The following is a 24899-nucleotide window of genomic DNA, read 5'->3' as shown; positions in this document are numbered from 1 at the left end:
GAAAACGGCGATTCTGAATACTGTGTACTTTTTTAAATTCGGCGCCATTGGCAGCCGAGTAAACTGGAAGTGACGTCATGACGTCGCTTCCGCATTTACAAGAAGAAGGCTGGAACGAAGCCGCTCGCAGCTTCGTTCCAGTCCGCCCCCAGCCGCCGAAGGCAGCGGAACAGACACCGGGCCTCCCGATCGCACGGGAGGCCCGGTAACAGCGGCGGGAGGCGGCTGGAGGGGGGGATGTCCCCTCCCGCTCCTCCGGTATAACAGCCGAGCGGCTTTTAGCCGCATCGGTTGTTATACTCGGGTAGCCGATCGCCCGCTGAAAACAACGGTACCGGGATGATGCCTGCAGCTGCGGGCATCATCCCGGTATAACCCCGGAAAGCCGAGTACGCATATATGCGTTCGGTCGGCGGGAAGGGGTTAAAATCCACTCTAATGCCCCGTACACACGGGCGGATCTTCCGACAGAAAATGTGTGATAGGAACAGGACATACTAAAAGGAATGACAGAATGGAATGCCCATAGAGAATAATTGAAAAAAAAAATAAATTTGTGACAGACTCTTTAGACATATCATTTTTTTTTTTAAAAACCTACTTTTAAATATCAGTGGCCATATTTAATATTGAGATTAGGTGGGATTATTTTTGTTTTTTTATGGCATGACAGAAGGGAATGCCCATAGAGTATAATGGGAAGTAAAACTAATTTGCAGGCAAATCTGAGAGACATAGCAATTTCACCTTTCCCACAGCTGTTCCTCAAGTAGAATAGCAGATTGTAAGATTGAGATTATTTGGGATTACATCTGTTTTCTAAGGAATGACAGATAAATAATAGAAAGGAAAGCCCATAGAGCAGTGGTTCTCAACTCCTGTCCTCAGGGCCCACTAACAGGCCAGTTTTGCAGGATAACTGAAATACATCACAGGTGATATCATTTGCTGCTCAGTGATTGAAATATTCTAGTCTGCATCTCCCCAAGGTAATACTTAAAATCTGGCCTGTTAGTGGGTCCTGGGGACAGGAGTTGAGAACCACTGCCATAGAGTATAATGGGAAGCAAGATGTGATCTGGAGTCAGAACCATTGGACATATCAGATCAATCTTTAGTAGACATACTCTTTATGTTTAGTGGTGATGTTCAAAAAAGAAGCGGGATTATTATTGTTTTCTATGGAATGACAAAGGTGAATGACAGAAGGGAATGCCCATAGAGTATAATGGGAAGAAAAATATAAACTTGTTTGCAGGCAAATCTGAGAGACATAGCAACTTCACCTTTCCCACAGCTGTTCCTCAAGTAGAGTAGCAGATTCTAAAATTGAGATTATTTGGGATTACAGTTGTTTTCTATGGAATGACAGATAAATAATAGAAAGGAATGCCCATAGACTATAATGGGAAGTAAGATGTGACCCGGAGTCACAACCATTCAACATATCAAATAAATCTTTAGCAGATATACTCTCCAAATTCAGTGGCAATATTTAAAATCAAGACAAATTGGGTTATAATTGTTTTCTAAGGAATGAAAGAAGGAAATGCCCATAAAGTATAATATATATCAACTCTTTTGCAGGCAAACCTGAAAGATATACCGTAGCTATTTAAAAGGGACATATATTCCATCTGAGACAACAGCCTCATTTAAAGGCTTTGCCTTTATTTAAGACAGTTTTTTTATGTATAAAAATTGAAGATGCAATCCCGATCTTTGCAATATTCTCTTTACTTCAAATAATCATATACATTACAGGTAATCTGAGATAAGCGAATGCACAGTTTCGAACATAACAATGTTCTTCATCAAGCACACGTGCTGCTTGATGAAGAACATGTTATGGTCGAAACTGTGCAGTCGCTGATCTCAGATTACCTGCAATGTATATGAATATTTCAATTAAAGAGAATATTGCAAAGATTGGGATTGCATCTTCAATTTTTTTGATGTGTGTTTTTTGCAAAATTGAGGAGGTCCCTATTGGATGCAATCTTAAAGGAAGTATTCTGGCTACACTGCATAAGTAACACACCTTGATTTAACCCTTTAACAAACTCACTATTGCCAAATGATGGCTACAGCGTGGCTCGATAACTCAGGGAGGGCCTACTATGATGTCCTCCCAGAATCGCAGGCGCACACACAGGAGTATCCATGACCGGACCCGGTGCATCATGGATCACGGCTGACAGCAGCAGTTTACCACGTGATTGCTCCGACAAATGACAGAGCAATCACTTGTAAACAAACCGGCATCATGTCTGGTTTCTCTCTCCCCTCTCTGTACCAATCGGCACAGTGTGAACGGAGAGGGGAGAGATCGGGTGCAGCAGCGTTGCGGGCTGGATCTGTAGTTCCCACAGCGCTGCTCTGTGCCCATTGCAGCATTCTTCCACCCATCCATGCTCAGGCATCCCATCCACCCCCATCCATACTCAGCCATACCCAGCAATACCCAACCATACTCAGCCTTACTAAGCCATCCTATCCATACTCAGCCATACACAGCCCTAACCAGCCATACCCATTCATGCCCAGTCATCCCATCCATGCTCAGGCATCCACATTCATGGCTCAACCATGCTCAGTCATCCCCATCCACGGCTCATCCATCCCCATTCATGCTCATCCATGCCACATCAGTTCTTATCCATGCCACTACAGTGCCTCCCAAAAGTGTAATAGGTAGTCAAATTAGACTTGACATGTATGCCCCTAGAACACCTGACAGTGCTCCCTGCATGTTGGGCCTCTGTATGTGGCCAGGCTGTGGAAAAGTCTTTCACATGTGGTATCGCCATACTCAGGAGGAGTAGGAGAATCTGTGGTGTTATTTTTGTTATGTACATGCTATGTGTTAGAAATATTGTATAAATGGACAACTTTGTTAAAAAAAAATTAAAAAATGCGTTTTCATGTTCTTTCCAAATTTTCAAAAAAAAAATGACATGTTCAAAAGACTTATTATGCCTTCTAGAATATACATTGGGGTGTTTTCTTTCAAAATTGGGGTTATTTTTGGGGCATTTCCAGTGTCCTGGTGCTCCAGGGCCTTTAAAAGTGCAAGAGGTAGTCAGGAAATTATTAATTTATGCTCCTATAATGCCTAAAGGTGCTCCCTGCATGTTGGGCCTCTGTATGTGGTCACGCTGTGTAAAAGTCTCACACATGTGGTATCATCATACTCAGAAAGAGTAGAAGAATGTATTTTGGTGTGTGATTTGTGGTATGCATATGCTGTGTTTGATAAATAACCTGCTAACAATGTAATTTTGTGAAAAAATAAAACTGAAAAAAAAAAATTTGATTTTACAAAGAATTTCTAAAAACTCACCATGCCTTTTACTAAATATCTTGGACTGTCTATTTTCCAAAAATGGGCAATTTGGGGGGTATTGGTACTGTCTTGGCTTGTTAGGTTTTAAAGGGTGTTCCGCGGCATTCTAATTTGCAGGGAACACCCCAAATTGTTTGCTGTTCGGCGAACTTGCGAACAGCCGATGTTCGAGTCGAACATGAGTTCGACTCGAAGCTCATCCCTAATAGAGAGTATGTCTGCTAAAGATTGATCTGATATGACCAATGGTTCTGACTCCAGGTCACATCTTGCTTTCCATTATACTCTATGGGCATTCCATTCTGTCATATGTTTGTTATTCCGTAGAAAACAGATGTAATCCCAAATAATCTCAATCTTATAATCTGCTACTCTACTTGAAGAACAGCTGTGGTAAAGGATAAATTGCTATGTCTCTCAGATTTGCCTGCAAATGAGTTTAGATTTTACTTCCCATTATACTCTATGGGCATTCCCTTCTGTCATATGTTGGCCATTCCATAGAAAACATTAATATTCCCACTTAATGTCAAATTTGAACATCACCACTGGACATAGAGAGTATGTCTGCTAAAGAATGATCTGATATGACCAATGGTTCTGACTCCAGGTCACATCTTGCTTCCCATTATACTCTATGGGCATTCCATTCTGTCATATGTTTGTCATTCCATAGAAAACAATAATAATCCCACTTAATGTGAAATTTGGACATCACCACTGGACATAGAGAGTATGTCTGCTAAAGATTGATCTGATATGACCAGTATTTCTGACTCCAGGTCACATCTTGCTTCCCATTATAATCTATGGACATTCCTTTCTATTATTTATCTGTCATTCCATAGAAAACAGCTGTAATCCCAAATAATCTCAATCTTATAATCTGCTACTCTACTTGAGGAACAGCTGTGGTAAAGGATAAATTGCTATGTCTCTCAGATTTGCCTGCAAACGAGTTTAGATTTTTCTTCCCATTATACTCTATGGACATTCCCTTCTGTCATTCACCTTTGTTATGCCATAAAAAACAGCAATAATCCCACCTAATCTCAATATTAAACATGGCCACTGATATTTAAAAGTAGGTTTTAAAAAAAGAAATTGATGATATGTCTAAAGAGTCTGTCAGAAATAGAATTTTTTTTCCATTATTCTCTATGGGCATTCCACTTTGTTCCATTACTCTCTATGGGCATTCCATCTTCCTGTTAAAGTCTATGGGCATTCCATTCTGTCATTCCTTTTAGTATGTCCCATAGGAACTTGTTGTCAGAAATTCCGACCGTGTGTAGGCTCCATCACACATTTTCCATCGGAATTTCCGACACACAAAGTTTGAGAGCTTGCTATAAAATTTTCCGACAACAAAATCCGTTGTCGGAAATTCCGATCGTGTGTACACAAATCCGACGCACAAAGTGCCACGCATGCTCAGAATAAATTAAGAGAAGAAAGCTGTTGGCTACTGCCCCGTTTACAGTCCCGACGTACGTGTTTTACGTCACCGCGTTCAGAACGATCGGATTTTCCGACAACTTTGTGTGACCGTGTGTATGCAAGACAAGTTAGAGCCAACATCCGTCGTAAAAAATCCATGGATTTTGTTGTCGGAATGTCCGATCAATGTCCGACTGTGTGTACGGGGCATAAGAGTGTTCCACCGAGCACTAATACACTTGCCTTTGTGGCTGTGTGTGGTGAAGAGATGAGCTTGGTTGTGTTATTTGGATTTCACTTTAAGAGGGAAGTTTCAGGAAAAAACTTACATTTTAAATAAAGAGCTGTGAAGCAAAATAAGGGGCATTGCCATGAATGCAGCACCCCTGTTGCCATGAATGCAGCCTCGCCATTGCCATGAATGCAGCCTTACCACTGCCATGAATGCAGCACCCCATTGCCGTGAATGCAGCCTCGCCGTTGACTTATTTCCGACAACAAGGTCCTATCACACATTTTCCGTCGGAAAATCCGACCGTGTGTACGGGGCATAAGTCTGGACATCCCGACAAAAATGAGAAATTTACACAAAAACATGGTCACTATGGAATCTTTTTATTTAATCAGAGGAAGAAAACGTATTGATTTGACCCCTATGAGATGAGGGAAGTGGACACGGGTCCCTCGATAATAATAATCTAAATCGGGAGGAGGTGGAGCCTTGGGGGAGGGAGGTAGAATTTTTTTTTTTTTTTTGAGGGGTAGAAAAGGAAAGGAGGGGAATAGTCCGATATCAGCCATTATGCTGGGAATATTGGGGGGGGGGGGGTAGATACTTCGCTAGGTCTTGTATCGGGGGTTGCGTTCCCCCATGATCAGGATCGGTTAGCAATTTGGGAAGTGGAATTGAGATACTTTTATTATATATTTTCCAAGATTAAATGTTATTGTTATATGATATTGAACCTGATGATATGCGGTTGGTTGCTTGTATACTGGTGTTGTATGTCAACAATGGAAGAGGCTGTTCATTTTCCTTTGTTAAAATAAAAATAAAAAAATGATATATAAAAAAAAAAAAATTCTGCTGCCATCTACCAGGACGATGAAGATGAAACAAGGGTTTTTCTTTTTCTAGTTTCTGTGATTGAGGGATTCGGACTGCAAATACCTCTGCGGGTATGGAGGATAGAGAGTCCTTCTCTACATGGTTGAGGGGATTTGCACCTTCCAATGCGGAGGAGGTACTCCGAACTCCATCAAATCACATTGTTACTAAAAAATAGAAAGACATACTGTGACTTCTATGTTCTGCAGTTTCTTTGCAAACTATAACATTACACTGTAGTTGATTGAAAAACCAGTTGCAGTTTGCGGTTATATGTCTTAGATGTGTGCCAAGGAAAGTTGTTTCAGAGGAATTAACCCTTTGCCAATGTGAGGATTGCTGTTAAACTCCTTTTGTTTTCTATTTGAGTAGTTACAATGCATAACCTTGTGTCTTTATATGTAATCCATTTTGTGCCTATTGTGTATTGTCCAAAATGAATGCTGGAATCTTTTGATTCTTTTATTTTGAGAAAACCTTTAATAAAAATATTGAAACAGAAGATGAAACAAGGGTGGACATTTCAGCAAGACAATGATCCCAAACACAAAGCCAAGGAAACTCTTAATCGGTTTCAAAGAAAGAAAATAAAGCTGCTAGATTGGCCCAGCCAATCACCTGACTTGAATCCAATAGAAAATCTATGGAAAGAACTAAAGATCAGAGTTCATAGAAGAGGCCCACGGAACCTTCAAGATTTGAAGACTGTTTGTGAGGAAGAATGGGCCAAAATGAAACCTGAGCAATGCATGAGACCAGCTTCTCCATACAGGAGGCGTCTTGAAGCTACCAACAAAGGATTTTGTACCAAGTAAATAATTGGTACATTTGGTTTCTTTGTATGTATGGATTGCATGGGTTGTTACTGAAATGTGGTGAATATTTCATGTCAATAGCACCTTTAGAAATATATTTACCTAGAAAAATGGTGACGTGTTCAATACTTATTTCACCCACTGTATATATAGTGTGTGTTTTTCTGAATGTACAGGTGTAGAAAGCAAACAGTCCCATAAAAAGGGAAGTCATTGAGACTGATTAGAATTGGCGGACTTACTATGCTAATTTAATATCCTAACCATGACAAGATACAGTGCCTTGAAAAAGTATTCACCCCCCTTGGTATTTTTTGTGTTTTGTTGCCTCACAACCTGGAATTAACATGGATTGTTTGAGGATTTGCATCATTTAATTTACAGAACATGCCCACAACTTTGAAGATGTTTTTTTTTTTTTTAATTGTGAAGCAAACAACAAATAGGACAAAATAACAGAAAAAGTCATGTGCATAACTATTCACCCCCCTAAAGTCAATACTTTGTAGAGTCACCTTTTGCGGCTATCACAGCTCCAAGTTGCTTTGGATAAGTCTCTATGAGCTTGCCACATCTTACCACTGGGATTTTTGCCCATTCTTCCTTGCAAAACTGCTCCAGCTCCTTCAAGTTGGATGGTTTGCGCTTGTGAACAGCAATCTTTAAGTCTGACCACAGATTTTCTATTGGATTGAGGTCTGGGCTTTGACTGGCCATTCCAACACATTTACTTGTTTCCCCTTAAACCACTCAAGTGTTACTTTAGCAGTGTGTTTGGGGTCATTGTCCTGCTGGAAGGTGAACCTCCATCCTAGCCTCAAATCACACACAGAATAGTACAGGTTTTGCTAAAGAATATCCCTGTATTTAGCACCATCCATCTTTCCCTCAACTCTGACCAGTTTCCCAGTCCCGACTGTTGAAAAACATGATGCTGCCACCACCATGTTTCACTGTGGGGATGGTGTTCTTTAGGTGATGTGTTGGGTTTGCGCCAGACATAGCATTTTCTTTGATGGCCAAAAAGTTCAATTTTAACCTCATCAGACCAGAGCACCTTCCTCCATACATTTTGGGAGTCTCCCACATGCCTTTTCGCAAACTCAAAACGTGCCATTTTGTTTTTTGCTGAAAGTAATGACTTTCTTCTGGCCACTCTTCCATAAAGCCCAACTCTATGGAGCGTACGGCTTATTGTCGTCCTATGTACAGATACTCCAGTCTCTGCTGTGGAACTCTGCAGCTCCTCCAGGGTTACCTTAGATCTCTGTGCTGCCTCTCTGATTAATGCCCTCCTTGCCCGGTCTGTGAGTTTTGGTGTGTGTCTGTCTCTTGGAAGGTTTGCTGTTGTGCCATGTTCTTTCCATTTGGTTATGATAGATTTGATGGTGCTTCTAGGAATCATCAAAGATTTGGATATTTTTTTTATAACCTAACCCTGACTTGTACTTCTCAACAACATTGTCCCTTACTTGTTTGGAGAGTTCCTTGGTCTTCATGGCAGTGTTTGGTTAGTGGTGCCTCTTGCTTAAGTGTTGCAGCCTCTGGGGCCTTTCAAAAAGGTGAACATATGTAATGACAGATCACGTGATACTTAGGTTGCACACAGGTGGACATCATTTCACTAATTATGTGACTTCTGAAGGTAATTGGTTGCACCAGAGCTTTTTATGAGCTTCATAACAAAGGGGCTTAATACATACGCACATGCCAATTATCAGTTTATTATTTCGAAAAATAGTTTTATGTATATATTTTTCTAATTTTACTTCACCAACTTAGACTATTGTGTTCTGATCCATCACATATAATTCAGATTAAAAAAAACATTGAACTAAAGGCTGTAATGTAACAAAATAAGTAAAAAGCCTAGGGGGTGAATACTTTTGCAAGGCACTGTAAATGGTCAAATGGGTAATAGTTTACTGTAGATCACATATGGCAAACACGCAGCCCGCTAGGTCTTTTCTTGTTACCCTCACACCCAGTTTTGCAGCTGGAATGGGGGTAAAATCTTTAGGGTTTGCCTCTATATCTAGCACACCCCTGAATCTATGCATTGGGCCTCCCTGGAACTGCACTCTTTACGTAGCACACTCTTGAACCCTTCACTCTGTACATAACACATTCCTTAACTCTGCACTCTGTAAATAACATATTCATTAACTCTGCACCCTGTACACAACACACCCCCTGAACTCTGCACTCTGTGCATAGGGCTCCCCTGGAACTGCACTCTTTACGTAGCACACCCCAAATACAACCAGCCCTTTGAGGGCCCGCGATGAGATTGAGTTTGAAACCCCTGCTGTAAATACTAAAGTAGCCTTAATAGATATCTTAAGTAACTGCCGGGGTCTTCACGTTAAGATTAAAAGTGTTTGATCAACCAATCAGCTACCTTTACATCTTGGTAAAAAAAGGAAAGAAACTATATCAAGAAAGATTCTGATTATTTGGGAGAGCCGTGTCACTTAGCTTGGCTTGTAGCAACTTTATCCATCCCTGACTGGTGTTGAGTTTTGATAGCTTGTTCTGTGTTATTGTAACTTTATGTAACAGATGTACTTGGATATCTGACTGCTGCTGGAACTTGTTTGTGCAAATCTAATAAAGCTTTTCTGACTAAAAAAAAAAAAAATTTTAATAATTGATTGCTGGACAGCATTATGGAAGGAAGGTTCTAGAATATAGTATACATTATTGAATACATGGAAGCCACCTAGGTGCATAATATAGATTGGACACATATGCTGGATGGGTTGCGTGTCCATATGCTTGTTGTGACAGAACTGGGAACTCTGGAGGCTTCTGATCATTGTATTAATTTGACAGTTACTCTGTTGAACTTTGTCATCTGTTCTGGAATCCAATAAGCACCACTCTCAGGAAAGAACCAAGTTGCTACGAGACATTTGTTTGAATTGAAGGGGTTTGCAATATTTACCTGTCTGTGCATTCCTGTTTCTACTATACCAATAATTACAATAATCACCTACAGTGCATTTACTATGAGTGGGCAGCAGCTGCAGGCTAGGCAACGTACCCGCATGTCGCTGCTTATATCCTGGTTTTCAGGCACAAGTGCGCCCCCTGCTGACCTGTGCTGTGATTAGCAACAGCTGGGGTTTATCAGCAGGTTACGGCCAATCATTTTGGCAGTATACCTGCTGATCAGCTGTGGCCAATCACAGCACTGATCGGTGTTTGTAAAAACAGACTCTGGCTGGATTTCTCTCTGCTGTTCAAAACTGAAAGAAAGGGGGAAAAGGGGAGAAACTCAGGCAGATGTGCAAGTAAAAGCAGCACACATATTCTTGCATGCTCTTGTTATGCCGCATACACACGGCCGGACATCCCGACAGAAAAAGTCCGATGGGAGCTTTCGGTCGGACATTCCGATCGTGTGTATGCCCCATCCGACGGACTCAGATATAGAAGTGAATTTTATATACAACTATATAGATCAGACCAAAATAAGGGACAAATGAGGGGGGGGGGGGGAAAGAGGTCCAAATCAGGGACAGTCCCTCAAAATCAGGGACAGTTGGGAGCTATGTTATCACTGATTGGTGGCACTGACAACGTCAATGTCAGTTAGTGTCCCTCCCAGCCAGTGTCAGCGCCAGATTGCCCGCCACACTATAAGTTGCTGATCACCGCCATTACTAGTATAGTGTGTACAGATCAGTATCTTGATCATGATGAGATCTTTACTTTTGTCCCCAAAAACAGTGTTAGCAGGATCAGCCCCTGATCACTGCCAGCACTTGCAACATGTAGAATACATTTTGGCCTACATTTTTGGAGAAATTTGATTGTTTGGCTTAAATAATTGTTTCTCTGTACTGACTATAGTTCATCATTACATACTTAGGTCCCACTTTATACTGGTCTCTGAGTCAGCCAAGTCACTAAAAACAATGCACCCCCTGTGTGCTCATACCTTATCTCAACAGCTGCTAAGCAAGGAGGGGGAAGCCAAGCACAAAGCTTCCTCTCTGTCCACTGATCTGGAAATCTATGGTAACAAAACTGTATGAAAGAACAGAGCCAGTAAACATAATTACAAGGCCTTAATGCACGCTGCAGCTCAAAAATACCCGTTGTTCAGACTTTTGACATTTTTTTTCCCTTCTGCCTCTAAATGCCCCTCCACAGGGCTGCTGTTAGAAATTAGGGGGCCACATAAAGCCTACAGGGAACTCCCCCCCACACACACACACACACACACACACACACACACACACCACCCCAGCCGAAAGTGACTGAAAACATCAGTCTGTTTCTCTGCAACCTCAGCTGCACAGATGAAGGAATAGGAAGTGCTCTATGACTTCCTGCTCATTCACAAACTAAGGCATATTAAATACAATTTACTATGCTTCAGTGATGCATGGACACAGGAGTAAGGGGTACCGATCACTCACTGTATTAATTCAAGAAAGGAAGGAAGGGGTCAAAAAGTGACATATTTACTGGCCCCTTCCCCTGCTCTCCATCCTGAAACATCCATCCGTATGCCTGCAGCAGCCTGCCAGCGGGAGAGGAGAAGAGGGAAGCCAGCAGCGCTGCGGGGGGGGGGGCACACAGGGGGGCCTGGACAGATGGAATCGGCGCACGTGCTAGAACCAATCCCCCTGCAGTGCAGCCGGAGAGAGAGAGGAGAAGAAGCTGGCAGCGCTGGCAGGGGGAGGCAGAAGAGGAACGGTGGCTGCAATTAAGAAAGTACAGCCAGGCCTCCTTCTCAGCAGGTGCCCGGGCCCCTCTTTTGAACTGATGGTGTCTGGACCAAGTACAGGAGGGATGGCTGTACTGCCTTATCAGCAGCCCTGCCCCTCCATGCTAGCCTATGTGTGCATGTTAACATAGTTGTTTAGAGGTATGGAATAAAAAACAAAAAAAACCCTGCATGTTCAGAGAGGAGCATTTGGGCTAAACCTTCCCCCCCGCCAAAAAACGCATAAACACTCAAAACATGCATGTTAATGCATTCTAATGGCCTGAATTATACAGAATTCTGGCCGATAGCATGCATTAGCGCCTGTCAAAAACACTGCTCTTCTCCTGTAAGAAGAAAAGGTGTCCAAAGGAGCACAGTGTGCATGAAGCCTAAAACTTACAATAATTTCTTACAAAAAAAACAATGATGGGAATTTACTAAGACTGGAGCAGAAAAAGTCTGGAGCCCCTGTCCATGGCAACCTATCAGCTTCTAGCTTTCATTGTAATAGCTTAAAGTGGTTGTAAAGGCAGAAAGTTTTTTTTATCTTTATGCATTAAGATTAAAAAAAAAAAAACAACCTTCAGTGTGCGGCAGCCCCCCTAATACTTACCTAAGCCCCCTCCTTCCTCCTGATTAGCTGAGACACAGCAGCGGCACCATTGGCTCCCTCTGCTGTCAAACTTAGTTAGCCAATGAGGAGAGAGAGTGGGCAGGGCCAAACCGCAGTTCCGTGTCCGAATGGACACACAGAGCTGCGTCTCAGCGCAGGTGACCCCATAGCAAGTGGCTTGCTGTGTGGGCACTCGGCAGGAGGGAGGGGGCAGGAGCGCCGACGAGGGACCCGAGAAGGGGAGGATCTGGGCTGCTCTGTGCAAAACCAACTGCACAGAGGAGGCAAGTATAACATGTTTGATATTTTTAAAGAAAAAAAAAAACAAACAAGACTTTAGTATCACTTTTAGGATACGTTCACACTGAACACGGGTTTGAAATCCTGCGAGTTCAGCTGAACTCTCAAAATTTTAAATCGGCATTTCAGTACAAGTTCGAGGCGATTTGAAAGACATCTGTGTGGGTTCATGCACAGATGTCTATTGAAATCGCCCCCCAACTTGCCAAAAGTAGTACAGGAACTGCTTTTGGAAATTGGTGCGGCGCCGCAAAGTCAGCGTTGCACCGATTGGGACAGTGCCATTTCCAGCAAGAGGCTGGGATTTGACATAATAAATCGCTCCGATGTGAACGGGGGCTAACTGAACAAGCTGAAGTTGATTGGTTACTAGGCACAGCTGCTCCAATTTTAGTAAATTCCAAATTCCTTTTAACCCTTTTACTGGCACCAATGTAGAAAAGTCAGTGACTGCGGCGGGGGTTATGTAAATCTGACAAGCTGGCAAAGAAAAGGGATTCGGCAGCTGTGCAGCCACCAGATCGCTTTCGCACACCCCAGTAATGGCCTTTTAGACACCCGACGTCTCATTAGAAAGAAAACCTGTCACCAAAAAATACATCGCATTGGGGACTTTTTGTCCCCGATGTGATGGATAAAATTTTTTTTTTTTTTTTTTTAAGTGATAACAATCTCCCCCAAAAAATGCTTGCGCCCCCCACATACACATGTAAATGCAGTTGTTGGGACTCAAAAACATTGATTGTGCTACTTATTACCATTCACACCGGAGTAAGAGCAATAATTCTTGGTTTATGGTTACAGCAAACCACCACCCAAAAGAGGAAGTTCCACTTGAAGGCCTCCCGCGCCCCTTCCCCTTTTCCAAACGGCACTTTATTTTTTTTTTAGAGAGAGGGGGAGCGGTTCCCTTGCGAAGTGATCGCCTACGCAATCCAAGCGGAAGTTCTCCTCCCCTCAGTCATCTGGGACATTTCATACTGTAGGTCCCAGAAGCAGGACCATTCACAATGAGCAGCGCGACCCACAGTTAAGATGCCAGCACTGGGGAGAGAAGGGACGGCTCGGGTGAGCACATCACTGGATCCTGGGACAGGGGTCTGTTTCTTACAAATCAGCAGCTACAGGTTTTTGTAGCTGCTGACTTAAAAAAAAAAAAAAAAAAAACACAAAAACATCTGGAGCTCCTCTTTAAAGTGATTGCAAAGTCTTATTTTTTTTTTTTCCTATAAAAATAACAACATGTTATACCTACTACCTCTGTGCATTGGTTTTCTTCTTGGGTCCCTCTTCAAAGCTCCTGGCCTCTCCCTTCTGTTCAGTGGCCCCACAGCAAACATCTTGGTATGGGGGCACCATGGGCTGAGTCACATCTCCGTGTCCATTCAGATACGGAACCCCGACCCGGCCCCACCCCCTCTTTCCCTTGATTGGCTAGCTGACTTTGATTGACAGCAGCGGGATCCAGTGGCGCCTTTGCTGTGTCTCAGCCAATCAGGAAGGAGAATCTCAGATGACTGAGACACTCGTGGACATTGCTGGACAGAGAGGGACCTCGGGTGTTAGGGGGGCTTCTGCACACAGAAGGCTTTTTATCTCAGCCTCCAACTCCAAATTGATGATCTGTAGGAGCTTTTAGGCACCACCTATGGAGGATATAGGGTGAAGTTTGTCACCATTTTACGGGTGCACACAATTTTAAGGTTTGATCTCTTTACTTGGCACAATTTCATCTTTTATATTTTACAAAAAAATTGGTAATTTATTGTGTCTGTGCACCCTTAAATTAACTTATATTTATTGAAATTTTGCATTTCCTAAACCGTTGCACTAATAACGTGTGACATAAAAAAATTGGCACTATCACTATTTCTATATGATGTCTGCTTTCAGAAAATATATTTGGGGTTTTTATTTTAATCTTTAGGCTCTATGCACACTAGTGGGTTTTTTTTTTAGGCTCCTAGAAACTTTTATTAGCATTTTTTCTGCTCCTAGAAGCTAAATCATGTTATCCTATGTGTCCATGCACACTACTTTAGGCAATTAGCGTTTGTTGCGCTTCAGCGTCCAGGAGCAGAAAAAAAATAGTTTTTGAAGAGTTTCATGGAGCGTTTTTGCAGCAGAAATGCTCCTAATAGTTTTTTGCCCCCTTTTACTGCAAAACCTAACGCTCTTAAACACTGCTAAAACGCTACTAGAAAAAGCTATTACTAGTGTTTTTATTATCCAGCATTTTTTTTAGCTTAAAACAGAGTTCCAGCCACAAACATTTTTTTTTTTTAAGTCTGCAGTTGCTGACTTTTAATAAGGACACTTACCTGTCCTGGGAGCCCGCGATGTCACCCCCCCGAAGCCGATCCATCCATTGAATCTCGGGTGCAGGCGCCGCCATTGTAACTAAGGGAAAACCGGCAGTGGAGCCTTGCGGCGTCACAGCCAGTTTCCTACTGCGCATGCGCATGTCGCGCGGCACTTTGTGAATGGCCAGCTTGTCTTCTGGGACACACAGGTCCCAGAAGACAGCGGGGAAGGAGGAGGGCTCGCCGCAGAAGAGGACATTATATTCTGGGCCGCGGCCAACCTAGGACGGAAGTACACTCGGTACTTCAAAAAAGGTACGAAAGAAAAAAAAAAAAAAGTTTAAAAATATCCAAAATCGAGGGGCTGTCTTTTGTTTAAGACCACCTTTCAAAAGTGGGTGGAACTCCGCTTTAAATAAAACGCTAATGTGCATGGAGCCTCAGGCCTAAAATGGAATTTTAAACATGTAAATAAAAATCTCAATGCAGCAAAACAGTCCTCCATGTTCAGGTTTTGAAGTGAAAATCTTGCCAACAGGTATACACCAGCCAGCCTGTTTTTTTTTTTTTTTTTTATTCCTTACTCCAAAAAATTATTCTGCACACGCAATTTCACTTGTACCTGGGGTTAGACTTTATGGCTATTCCTGCCCACTTCCACTCCAATGTCCAACGAGAGTAGCTCAGTGGCCACTGAAGGCAGTAGGACTAGCATTTGATGGCACTCAGCCAGGAAGTCATAGAATGTCAGTGAAACAAAAGCATAGAGGGGCACAGAAGAGGTTCCTAACAGTTTCCATCGTGTAGCATTTGTTTTTTGAAAGAATGTTCACTTTAAGGTGTCAGAACCTTGACTTGCCTGTGTTGCCCATTTCATTTTACAGAAGGGACAGCTTGGCGGCTGCGGATATTTCTTTATTAAAATGACATTAAAACTTCAGGATTTTATTTGTTTAAACCTACATGTTATACTTACCTGCTCTGTGCAATAGGTTTGCACAGAACACCCCCGATCCTCTTCTTGGGTCTCCCGCCCGTGCTCCTGGCTCCTCCCCCTTGACCAGTGCCCCCAATAGAAAGCTGCTTGTTATGGGGGGCACTGGTGCGTGCTCGCTCCTTAGCCCCGTTCTATGCATCAATAAGACACAGAGCTGTGGCTTAGCCCCGCCCCATGGTCTTTCCTCATTGGCTGTGATTGAAAGCAGTGGGAGCCAATCGCTCCCTCTGCTGTGTCAGCCAAGGAGGAGAGCGAGATCTAGGATAGCCGAGGCTCCTGTGCACATTGCTGGATTAAGAAGGGTGACAGGTGAGTATTAGGGGAAGCAACACACAGAAGGTTTTTTATCTTCATGCATAGAAAGCATGAAGGTAAAAAACCTTCAGCCTTTACAATCACTTTAAGGTGGTGGAACAGCAGGACAGAACACAGCCACATTCCAGTGCTAATGGGTGAAGAGCCTGCAGAGGCAAAGAGGGATGAGCTCTTCCCTCCTGGAGGCAGACAAGGAAGGCCTACCTCCATATACTTGGTTAAAGACAAAACAAAAACCACAAAACTCATCAGCACAAAGTACATAGCTTACAAGAGACATGAATGTATCCCTTGTGCATATACCTCATGTTAGGTGAAATTTTCCTCTGCCCATAACCCCCACACTGTAATCATCTGCCGTTGAAGGGGTTAAAAGAACTGTGGGAGCTGTCACAGGTTCTTATTGGGAGTGCCCAACTATATCCTCAGATTGGTGAACCTCTGCCCATCATTATTTATGAGACACTGACTCTCCAAGATGCTCTTTTTATACCCAGTCATGTTACTGACCTGCTGCTACCAGCTTACTATGGGGGCACCAGAGCCGAGACGCAGCTCTGTGTGTCCATTTAGACACAGAGCTGCCCTTCGTCCATGTCCCCTCTCTTCCCCGATTGGCTAACGGATTTAGACAGCAGCGGCTGCTGTCTCTCAGCCAATCAGCAGGGAGAGTCTGGGACAGCCAAGGGATTCATGGACAGCGCTGGATAGAGATGGGGTGCAGGAAAGTATTAGGGGGTGCTGGGGAGGCTGCTGCACACAAAAGATTTTTTATCTTAAAGAGGAAGTAAACTCTCCCAATCTGATGCTGCTTTTCATTTAGTCCATTATAATAAGTAATTATCTAACTATAGCCACTGTAATCCAGCCCAAATCGCATATTACTTACTGTTTAAAGAAGCTTTAAAAAAAACTTGTTTCCAGGGGTAAGGCAGCGCCATCTTAAGTATTGTTTTCTAGTCCACAGTAGAGTGCATTTCCGCCCTTACATTGAACACTTCCTGTACTGTTAACCAAGCCTCCTTCTCAATCCAACGTTTCTATGGCAACCCTGCTTCACTGCTCATAGCTGACTTGTTTTATTTCATAGTATTTACTTGTGCCGATTATCTAGTGTTTGCCTGTGTCAGTCTTATCAGCTTCAGTTGATAAGACTGCAGTAATGCTGTCAGATGCCCAAGTTTACACTCCATGTGATGTCACATGAGGTGTAGTAGGAAGCTCTGAGTGATTATACAGTCTCCTGGGATTTCAGTGTTGTGTGTAGGAAGATCTGATAATAGACAGACAAGTACACAGATTGTGTCATAAATCATTGGAGATCTGGGCATGCTCAGTGAAGTCATTCTAAAGAACAAAAAGGATAACAATACTAAGCAAGTAAGGAGATAGCTACAAGCAGTGTTCATTAGGGTCTTTTATGCTGATTTACATGGGACAAAGTTGTCGGGGAGAGTTTACAACCACTTTAATGCATTAAGATAAAAAAAGCCTTATGCCTTCACAACTCTTTTAAAGTAGTTCTAAAGGCAGAACATTTTTTAACTTAATGCATTAAGATAAAAAAAATTGTTCAGGGATCTGCGATCAAATACCACAAAAAGAACGTTCTATCTGTGGAAAAAAAAAAGACGACTTTTTTTGGGTACAGTGTCGCACGACCGTGCAATTGTCAGTTAAAGTAACACAGTGCCGTATGGTCTGGGGGTAAATCTTCTGGAGGTCAAGTGGTTAACATTTCTTTAGAATGAATAAACACAGAGCTTTCCTTCAAAAACCTGCCAATCAACACCAACTGTTTTCTAACAGCTGGTCTCCTCAGCCCAATTGTATAGAGGGGGGGGTCAGCAACCTGTAGATGGTGATCTACTGGTAAATTGCGGTCTGGGCTTCCCAGAGGATCAGAGTGCAGTGCAGAGGGACTACTTGTTCAGTTGGAATTGTAGTAGGGAGCAAGAGCTGCATAAGCCGTTGCCTCCTCTGTAGTGCCGGCTCCTGTCCAATGCGGAGTGATACCAACTGCACTCCACCTCTTATTCCTCCAGAGTGGTGCCAGCAGCAGGAAAGAAGAGATCTTCTAGTCAGTGTGAAGCAATACACTGGGCATAATAGTATAGGGCTGCTTTCACACTGATGTTCTGCAGTTTACCCACACCACAGGTGTAGTGCAGTGTACCTGCAGATTTCCTGCATTTAGACTGTTTTGATGTGCTTTCATACTTGATTTGTTGTAGCCGTATTAGTGCAATTGTGACAGAGAAAATTGAGTACTGTCCGTGATACTTTTTTTATTTGCACTAACATACAATTTTTCAGGACAAGCTTTCGGGGTATGTCCCCTTCTTCAAGGTCCAAGCAGTACTGATTCACACATTTTTAAGCAGAATGTTAAAGAAAAAAAGGAAAAGAAAAAAAAAAAGAAAACAAAACACATACAAATCAATGGTAATAAAGATAGCAGCAGAGTTAGTGAGATAAGACAGAGGGAGAGCTAGGAGGGAATGCAAGGGGGGGGAATACTAATCACAGAGCGGTCGTAAAACTTTAGCATAATGTGTAAGGAAACCAATGTCTAAATTCATGTGTTTTGTTTTCTTTTTTTTTTTCTTTTCCTTTTTTTCTTTAACATTCTGCTTAAAAATGTGTGAATCAGTACTGCTTGGACCTTGAAGAAGGGGACATACCCCGAAAGCTTGTCCTGAAAAATTGTATGTTAGTGCAAATAAAAAAAGTATCACGGACAGTACTCAATTTTCTCTGTCACAATTGCACTAATACGGCTACAACAAATCAAGTATGATGGAAGATACTGCATATAGCCGCATAAAGAAGCAGTTAACCAACCTGATCACAAAGGAAACACAGGTCAACAGCGACATCTTCTTTCTCTCAAGATGCAAAAAGAGGAATCTCATACCACAGGGTCTCCGGATTAAAAATCCTTGTGCAAATACACTGAACTCTCCTTATGCAGAAAGACTCTGCAGACGTACCAGCGAGAGGTTAAGGAACAACCTCATTCATAAACTCTATGGTAAAAGGGAAACAATCCGGAAACAAAAGCAGTTGGTGTTTGAAACCTCAACACCATTGGATCCCACAAGCATCAACCAAATTAAGAATGAAATTGAAACCTTACAAAGACAACTGCAAAAACTTGCCATGAACAGGAAGCAAAAAAAACTCCAAAAGCTACATCAAGAGCAGACCTTTTGGATACAACCTAAACAACACAAAACAAACACAACTTCTATAACTCCTGCTATCAGCAACTTGGAAGCCAATCCAGAATCCCAAGGTATCCCTTGTGTAAATGCTGACTTTACAGAAAATGTGGATATAACAGAGGAACTCGGAATAATAAATTTGTCAAATCATCAACTTACTACACCAGAAACAACAGTCCTCTCCAAAGGCCTCACATTCTGCCCAACCACCAAATTGGATAAATTACAGGTATGGTCAGATATGGAGGAATTCTTTAGGAGACTAAGGCTCAAAGAATATTTTGACAGTAAGGAAAGGAATCCTAGGACAATAGATGGTTACAAAAGGAAAAAGAACAGCAACTTCACACCTCCACAAGGACGCAACCCCAAACTGGATACCTATATTGACAGCTTCAGGCTGCGAGTTACATCCCTGATATCCACCCAGCAAAAGAAAACATTATACAACCTTTCGCCACTGGAGCGAAGAGCTGTACATGATCTGCGCAATAATCAGGCCATAACCATCAAACCAGCAGATAAAGGGGGAGCAGTCGTTGTGATGGATACAGACAAATATATACAAGAGGGCCAGAGGCAGCTGGCAAATACTACTTACTACAAAAAACTGGATTATGATCCGACCCAGGATTTTACTAAGCAATTAAAAGGTCTCATTGCGACAATACCAAGCCACCTACATTCAGAACTCATCAATGCAATTCCGGATAATCCAGAAATGGGAGACTTCTACATGCTGCCCAAGATCCACAAGCCAGGAAATCCAGGCAGACCCATTATAACAGGTATGAATACACTTACTGAACATATCTCAGGCCTTGTAGAAAACATGTTAAAACCTTTAGTCATGAACACTGCAAGTTTCCTGCAAGACACCACTGATTTTCTGAACAAGCTTAACAATATACAACAATTACCACCTAATACTCTTCTAGTCACTATGGATGTAGAATCTCTGTACAGTAACATCCCTCACAAGGATGGGTTGGCGGCATGTCACAGATTCTTATCATCCTCACCAGACCACAAATACACTGCTGAGGATGTGACACGGCTCATTGAATTCATTCTTACACACAACTACTTCACTTTCAATAATGACATCTATCTCCAGTGTATGGGTACTGCCATGGGAAGCAAAATGGCACCCCAATATGCAAATTTATTTATGGCTGACATGGAGGACAAATTTCTGAACAGCATACAACAAAAGCCATACAGATATTATCGCTATATTGATGATATATTCATGATATGGACTGAAGGTGAAGAAAATCTAAACCAATTCTTTTCATTGATCAACACTTTTCACCCATCTATCAAACTAAAAATGGACTATTCGAACACACATGTCAACTTCCTGGACACTACAGTATACATCAGGGATGACAAGCTACACACGTCAATATACAGAAAACCGACTGACCGATGCAGCTATCTTCATAGTTCCAGTTTTCACCCCCAACACACCAAACGGGCCATCATACACAGCCAGGCCATCAGATACCACCGAATTTGTTCAGACCCAGAAGACAGAGATAAACATCTCAGAACACTGGCAGACTCCTTCCATAAGAAAGGTTACAAAGACAAAACCATAAACAACAGCATAAACACAGCCTTGAAAACCCATAGAGAAAATCTCCTCCAATACACAGAGAAAAAAACAAATAACCGAGTACCTCTAGTGACCACATACAACCCAGCACTTGAAGGGATCAAAAAGATAATTAAAGATTTACAACCCATTATAACAGAGGACGAAACTCTGAAAGGAATATTCCAACAACCCCCATTATTGGCTTTCAGACAACCACCCAACCTCAGACACAAACTAATCAGCAGGAAACTTCACTCTGATTATGAAGTCAAAAATAATGGTTGCAAACCCTGCAATAAAAAACGCTGCAAACTATGCAACCAGATAAATCTATCCAAAAGTGTTACACACACAAATGGGACCTTCTATATCATGGGATCTTACAGCTGTACCTCAAGTAATGTTGTGTACCTCATCCAATGCAAAAGCTGCAGCAAAGGATCTTATGTTGGTGAAACAGGACAGAAGTTGCAAGTGAGGATGAATTTGCACAGACATACCATCAAAGAACATAAAGAAGACAGTTTATGCACACCTGTGGGACATCATTTCTCACAATCGGACCACACTATAGAAGACCTCAATGTCTTAGTTCTTAAAGGGAATTTCAGAACTATCCAGGAAAGGAAAACGTTTGAACTAAGAATGATACTTCTTTTTGACACAAAGAATAATGGCCTGAATTTAGACATTGGTTTCCTTACACATTATGCTAAAGTTTTACGACCGCTCTGTGATTAGTATTCCCCCCCCTTGCATTCCCTCCTAGCTCTCCCTCTGTCTTATCTCACTAACTCTGCTGCTATCTTTATTACCATTGATTTGTATGTGTTTTGTTTTCTTTTTTTTTTTTCTTTTCCTTTTTTTCTTTAACATTCTGCTTAAAAATGTGTGAATCAGTACTGCTTGGACCTTGAAGAAGGGGACATACCCCGAAAGCTTGTCCTGAAAAATTGTATGTTAGTGCAAATAAAAAAAGTATCACGGACAGTACTCAATTTTCTCTGATGTGCTTTCAGAAAGTGCACCACACCTTCAGGACATAACAGAAATCTATGGCAAAGAGCCGCTAATACGGGAAAGAAACCACAGCACAGCAATGTGAAAGCAGAGTTATAGGGGGTTCAGAACAGTAAGGGTACATTTACATTTGCAAAACCCCCATAGTTAAAGATTTTTTTTTTACCACCCTTCCAACCACACCCCCTTTAGCTGCAGTGGGGTGTACACGTTGCAACTACAGCAGGACTTATACGCCCTGTCTTGGTTGGTGGGTGTAGCACCTGCCAAGCATGACCCATTCAAGTGAATGAGGTCACACTGCAAGTACCCTACAACCTTGTACAGTAATCAAAGAGTTAAAGCAGGCAGCGTTGTGTTGCTTTCTCGCCACCTGCTTTAACCCCCTGGACCCCGCAGAAGCATGCCTGCATGTGGGGCGCTTGCAGAGTGGCCCCATTTACTTGAATGGGTCACGATTGTCAGGCGGTAGAACCCACCAAAAGCAACAGGGGGTTTAATTCCTGCTGGAGCATGTGTATACCTTTGGCTGCTGGCAGCTAAAGGAGGTAGGGATTAGGGGGTGGAAAAAACAAAAAAACAAACTCAACCTCTTACCACCCTCCAACTTTACGTGTAAATGAGCCCTGAGGGTGCCACTTCCGAATGCAACTAAGGGCTCATTCACAAGTGCAACAGGTGCTGCTGCTCCTCTGAAAAGCGATACGAGTGTGTGACAGGTGTTGAGGAGGCAATAGGTTGCCTCCTCACCACCTGATTTAAACCCATGATTGCGACACGATAGTACAGCAATTAGAAGTTTAAATCAGGTGTGAAGAGGTGACACTGTGCCCAGCGATCTTTGACTTCTCCAATGTTATTCAGGAAGATCTCCACCTCTTTAAGGTTGCCTACCCCTGGTATAGAGGGAATTCCAGTGTACACCATCCACCACATGATACATAGTAAATAAAATTGGCCTCTATAGAGAGATAGAAAAGATGGCAGTTCTCCTCCAGGCCTCGATTGGAAGCCATTAACATCAGATAACGTTGGACCAAAGATGTGGAGCCACCAATGACTGGATTTCAGGATTGATGGGAATTCCATGTAGAGAAAGAAGCAATTTTTTTCCAGCAAGTTTTATTTTATTGAATAAGCAGCAAAAGATCCTGTGTTAACCCAAATAACACCACAATGCTCAATGATACCATTGCAGCAACACAGCAATTATAGGGAATAAGAAGGGCTAAAATTCAGACCTCAAAACTACAGTTTCTTAACCACCATTTAAAGTGAATATCTAGCCCAAGGTTTAGGTTTATGGCTGGACATTCACGTAAAAGTACTTGATGCAGCTTATGGAAGAAGCCACAATGGGCAAAGTCTTGCTAGTAAAGGTAGAAGCCGATCTACGAGTGCCATTTTACAGGTCATGTTAAACACACTCATAGACAGAAGCTGGGAGGTTTGTGCAGGGAAATCACGTAATGAGAGCGAAGGTCACATGGGCTGAACAGCTGGACGTTCCTCAGCCTGGTCTGTCATGCAGGTAAGTAGAGGGAGTGGACACGTTACCTGATCTTCATCCTGCAAGTGAATTCAGAGGTCGGAGATAGCGTCAATAACCAGGCGACTAGATCCAGACTTTTATTAATGCTGGGAAGGACCTTATACAGACACTAAAACGCCCTGTATATACCTAGCGCCGTACGGTTGTCCAGCCATCCTCATCGGTCTCAATTCTGGTGGTACGGCGAGGTGCATCTTTATCTTCCTTTTTCTCTCCTCGCCACAAAGGCTTCTCTCTGACCTCTGCCGGGGGCGGGGCTCGTTTTGGAGGACCACCTTCTTTGACTTCAGTTCTTCGCCATGGACTCGCTGGAATAATCGCTGGAATATCAGAAAATTGAATATTAAAGCATGGAATGAGATAAAGACAGAAGACACCAGACTATACCTATCATTAGGCCTCGTTCACACGGGGGATATCAATGTGTATGCCCGTGCGAGGCTGTGTTTACCCGCAGGACGAAGTGGATGCTTGGACACAGCCGTTGCTCCCATTTTGGCATCCATGTGGGTGCGTATCCCTGAACTCACACACCTGCATCCACATGGATCATGGATGTAAAATTGGGAGCAGCGGCTTTGTCTGTGCGAATGCTGTGTTCCAATTGACATCAATGAGACTGCCTGCATGGGGATGCATGGAACACCGGTGAATCGTGGTGGTTATGCTTTAGTATGCTATGTGTAAATAAGGCCTTAGACCTGGTTCACACCAGTGCGGCTTTGAAGTCACGCTGAAGTAGCACAATTTCAAAGCTGCAGATCAGTGCGATTTGCACCTCTGATTTCATTGCCGATTGTGACTTCATTTAAAGGAGTTGTAAAGGCAGAAGGTTTTTTTATCTTGATGCATTCTATGCATTAAGATAAAAAGTCTCCTGTGTGCAGCAGCCCCCCTAATACTTACCTGAGCCCATCTAGAGCCAGCGATGTTGCATTAAAGACTCGGCTGCCCAGGACTTCCCTCCTCATTGGCAGAGACAGCAGCGTGGTGGCATTGGCTCCCACTACTGCCAAAGTCAGATAGCCAATGAGGAGAGAAAGGGGGTGGGGTCGAGCTGCAGCTCCATGTCTGAATGGACACACAGAGCTGTGACTCAGCTCAGGTGCCCCCCCATAGCAAGCTGCTTGCTGTGGGGGGCACTCAACCGGAGGGAGGAACCTGGAGCACAGAAGAGGGACCGGAGAAGAGGATCCGGGCTGCTCTGTGCAAAACCCTGCACAGGGCAGGTAAATATAACGTTTTTTTCTTTTTTTTTTTACAAATAAAAAATAAAACTAAAAAAAAAAAAAAAAAAAAAACGAGACTTTACAATCACTTTAACAGAAGTCTATGCAAGTCGCAATGAAATCCCCAAAAAGTAGTGCCGGAACCTTTTTCAGAGTCGCAATGTTTTGAATGATTCCATTGTTGGCAATGGGGGGGGGGGGGGGCGACGACTTGTCATGCAACGAAGAAGGCTGCCTCTGCTTGCGGATTTCAGTTTTGGAACAGGACAGACTGTACTACACACTATATCAGGGATATGCAATTAGCG

The 24899-nt window shown here is 42.7% G+C and overlaps 1 protein-coding gene across 1 annotated transcript in view; it reads right to left on the bottom strand.

Annotated features, from left to right (window-relative positions):
• Positions 1-22915: 22915 nt before the first annotated feature.
• The window catches only part of EIF3A (eukaryotic translation initiation factor 3 subunit A), a 35821-nt gene continuing 33837 nt past the window's right edge, over positions 22916-24899 (bottom strand). Inside the window, exons 22-23 of the mRNA XM_073595783.1 lie at positions 23492-23682; positions 22916-23379 (exon numbers count right to left, since the gene is read on the bottom strand). Of these exons, the coding sequence (XP_073451884.1) occupies positions 23492-23682 (191 nt within the window). The 3' untranslated portion in view covers positions 22916-23379. The remainder of the gene's footprint in view (positions 23380-23491; positions 23683-24899) is intronic.

This window comes from Aquarana catesbeiana, linkage group LG08, assembly GCF_042186555.1.
Source record: "Aquarana catesbeiana isolate 2022-GZ linkage group LG08, ASM4218655v1, whole genome shotgun sequence".
NCBI classification, from domain to species: domain Eukaryota; kingdom Metazoa; phylum Chordata; class Amphibia; order Anura; family Ranidae; genus Aquarana; species Aquarana catesbeiana.
The sequence above is the reverse complement of the archived record's forward strand: the minus strand, read 5'-3'. Positions and strand labels throughout refer to the sequence as shown.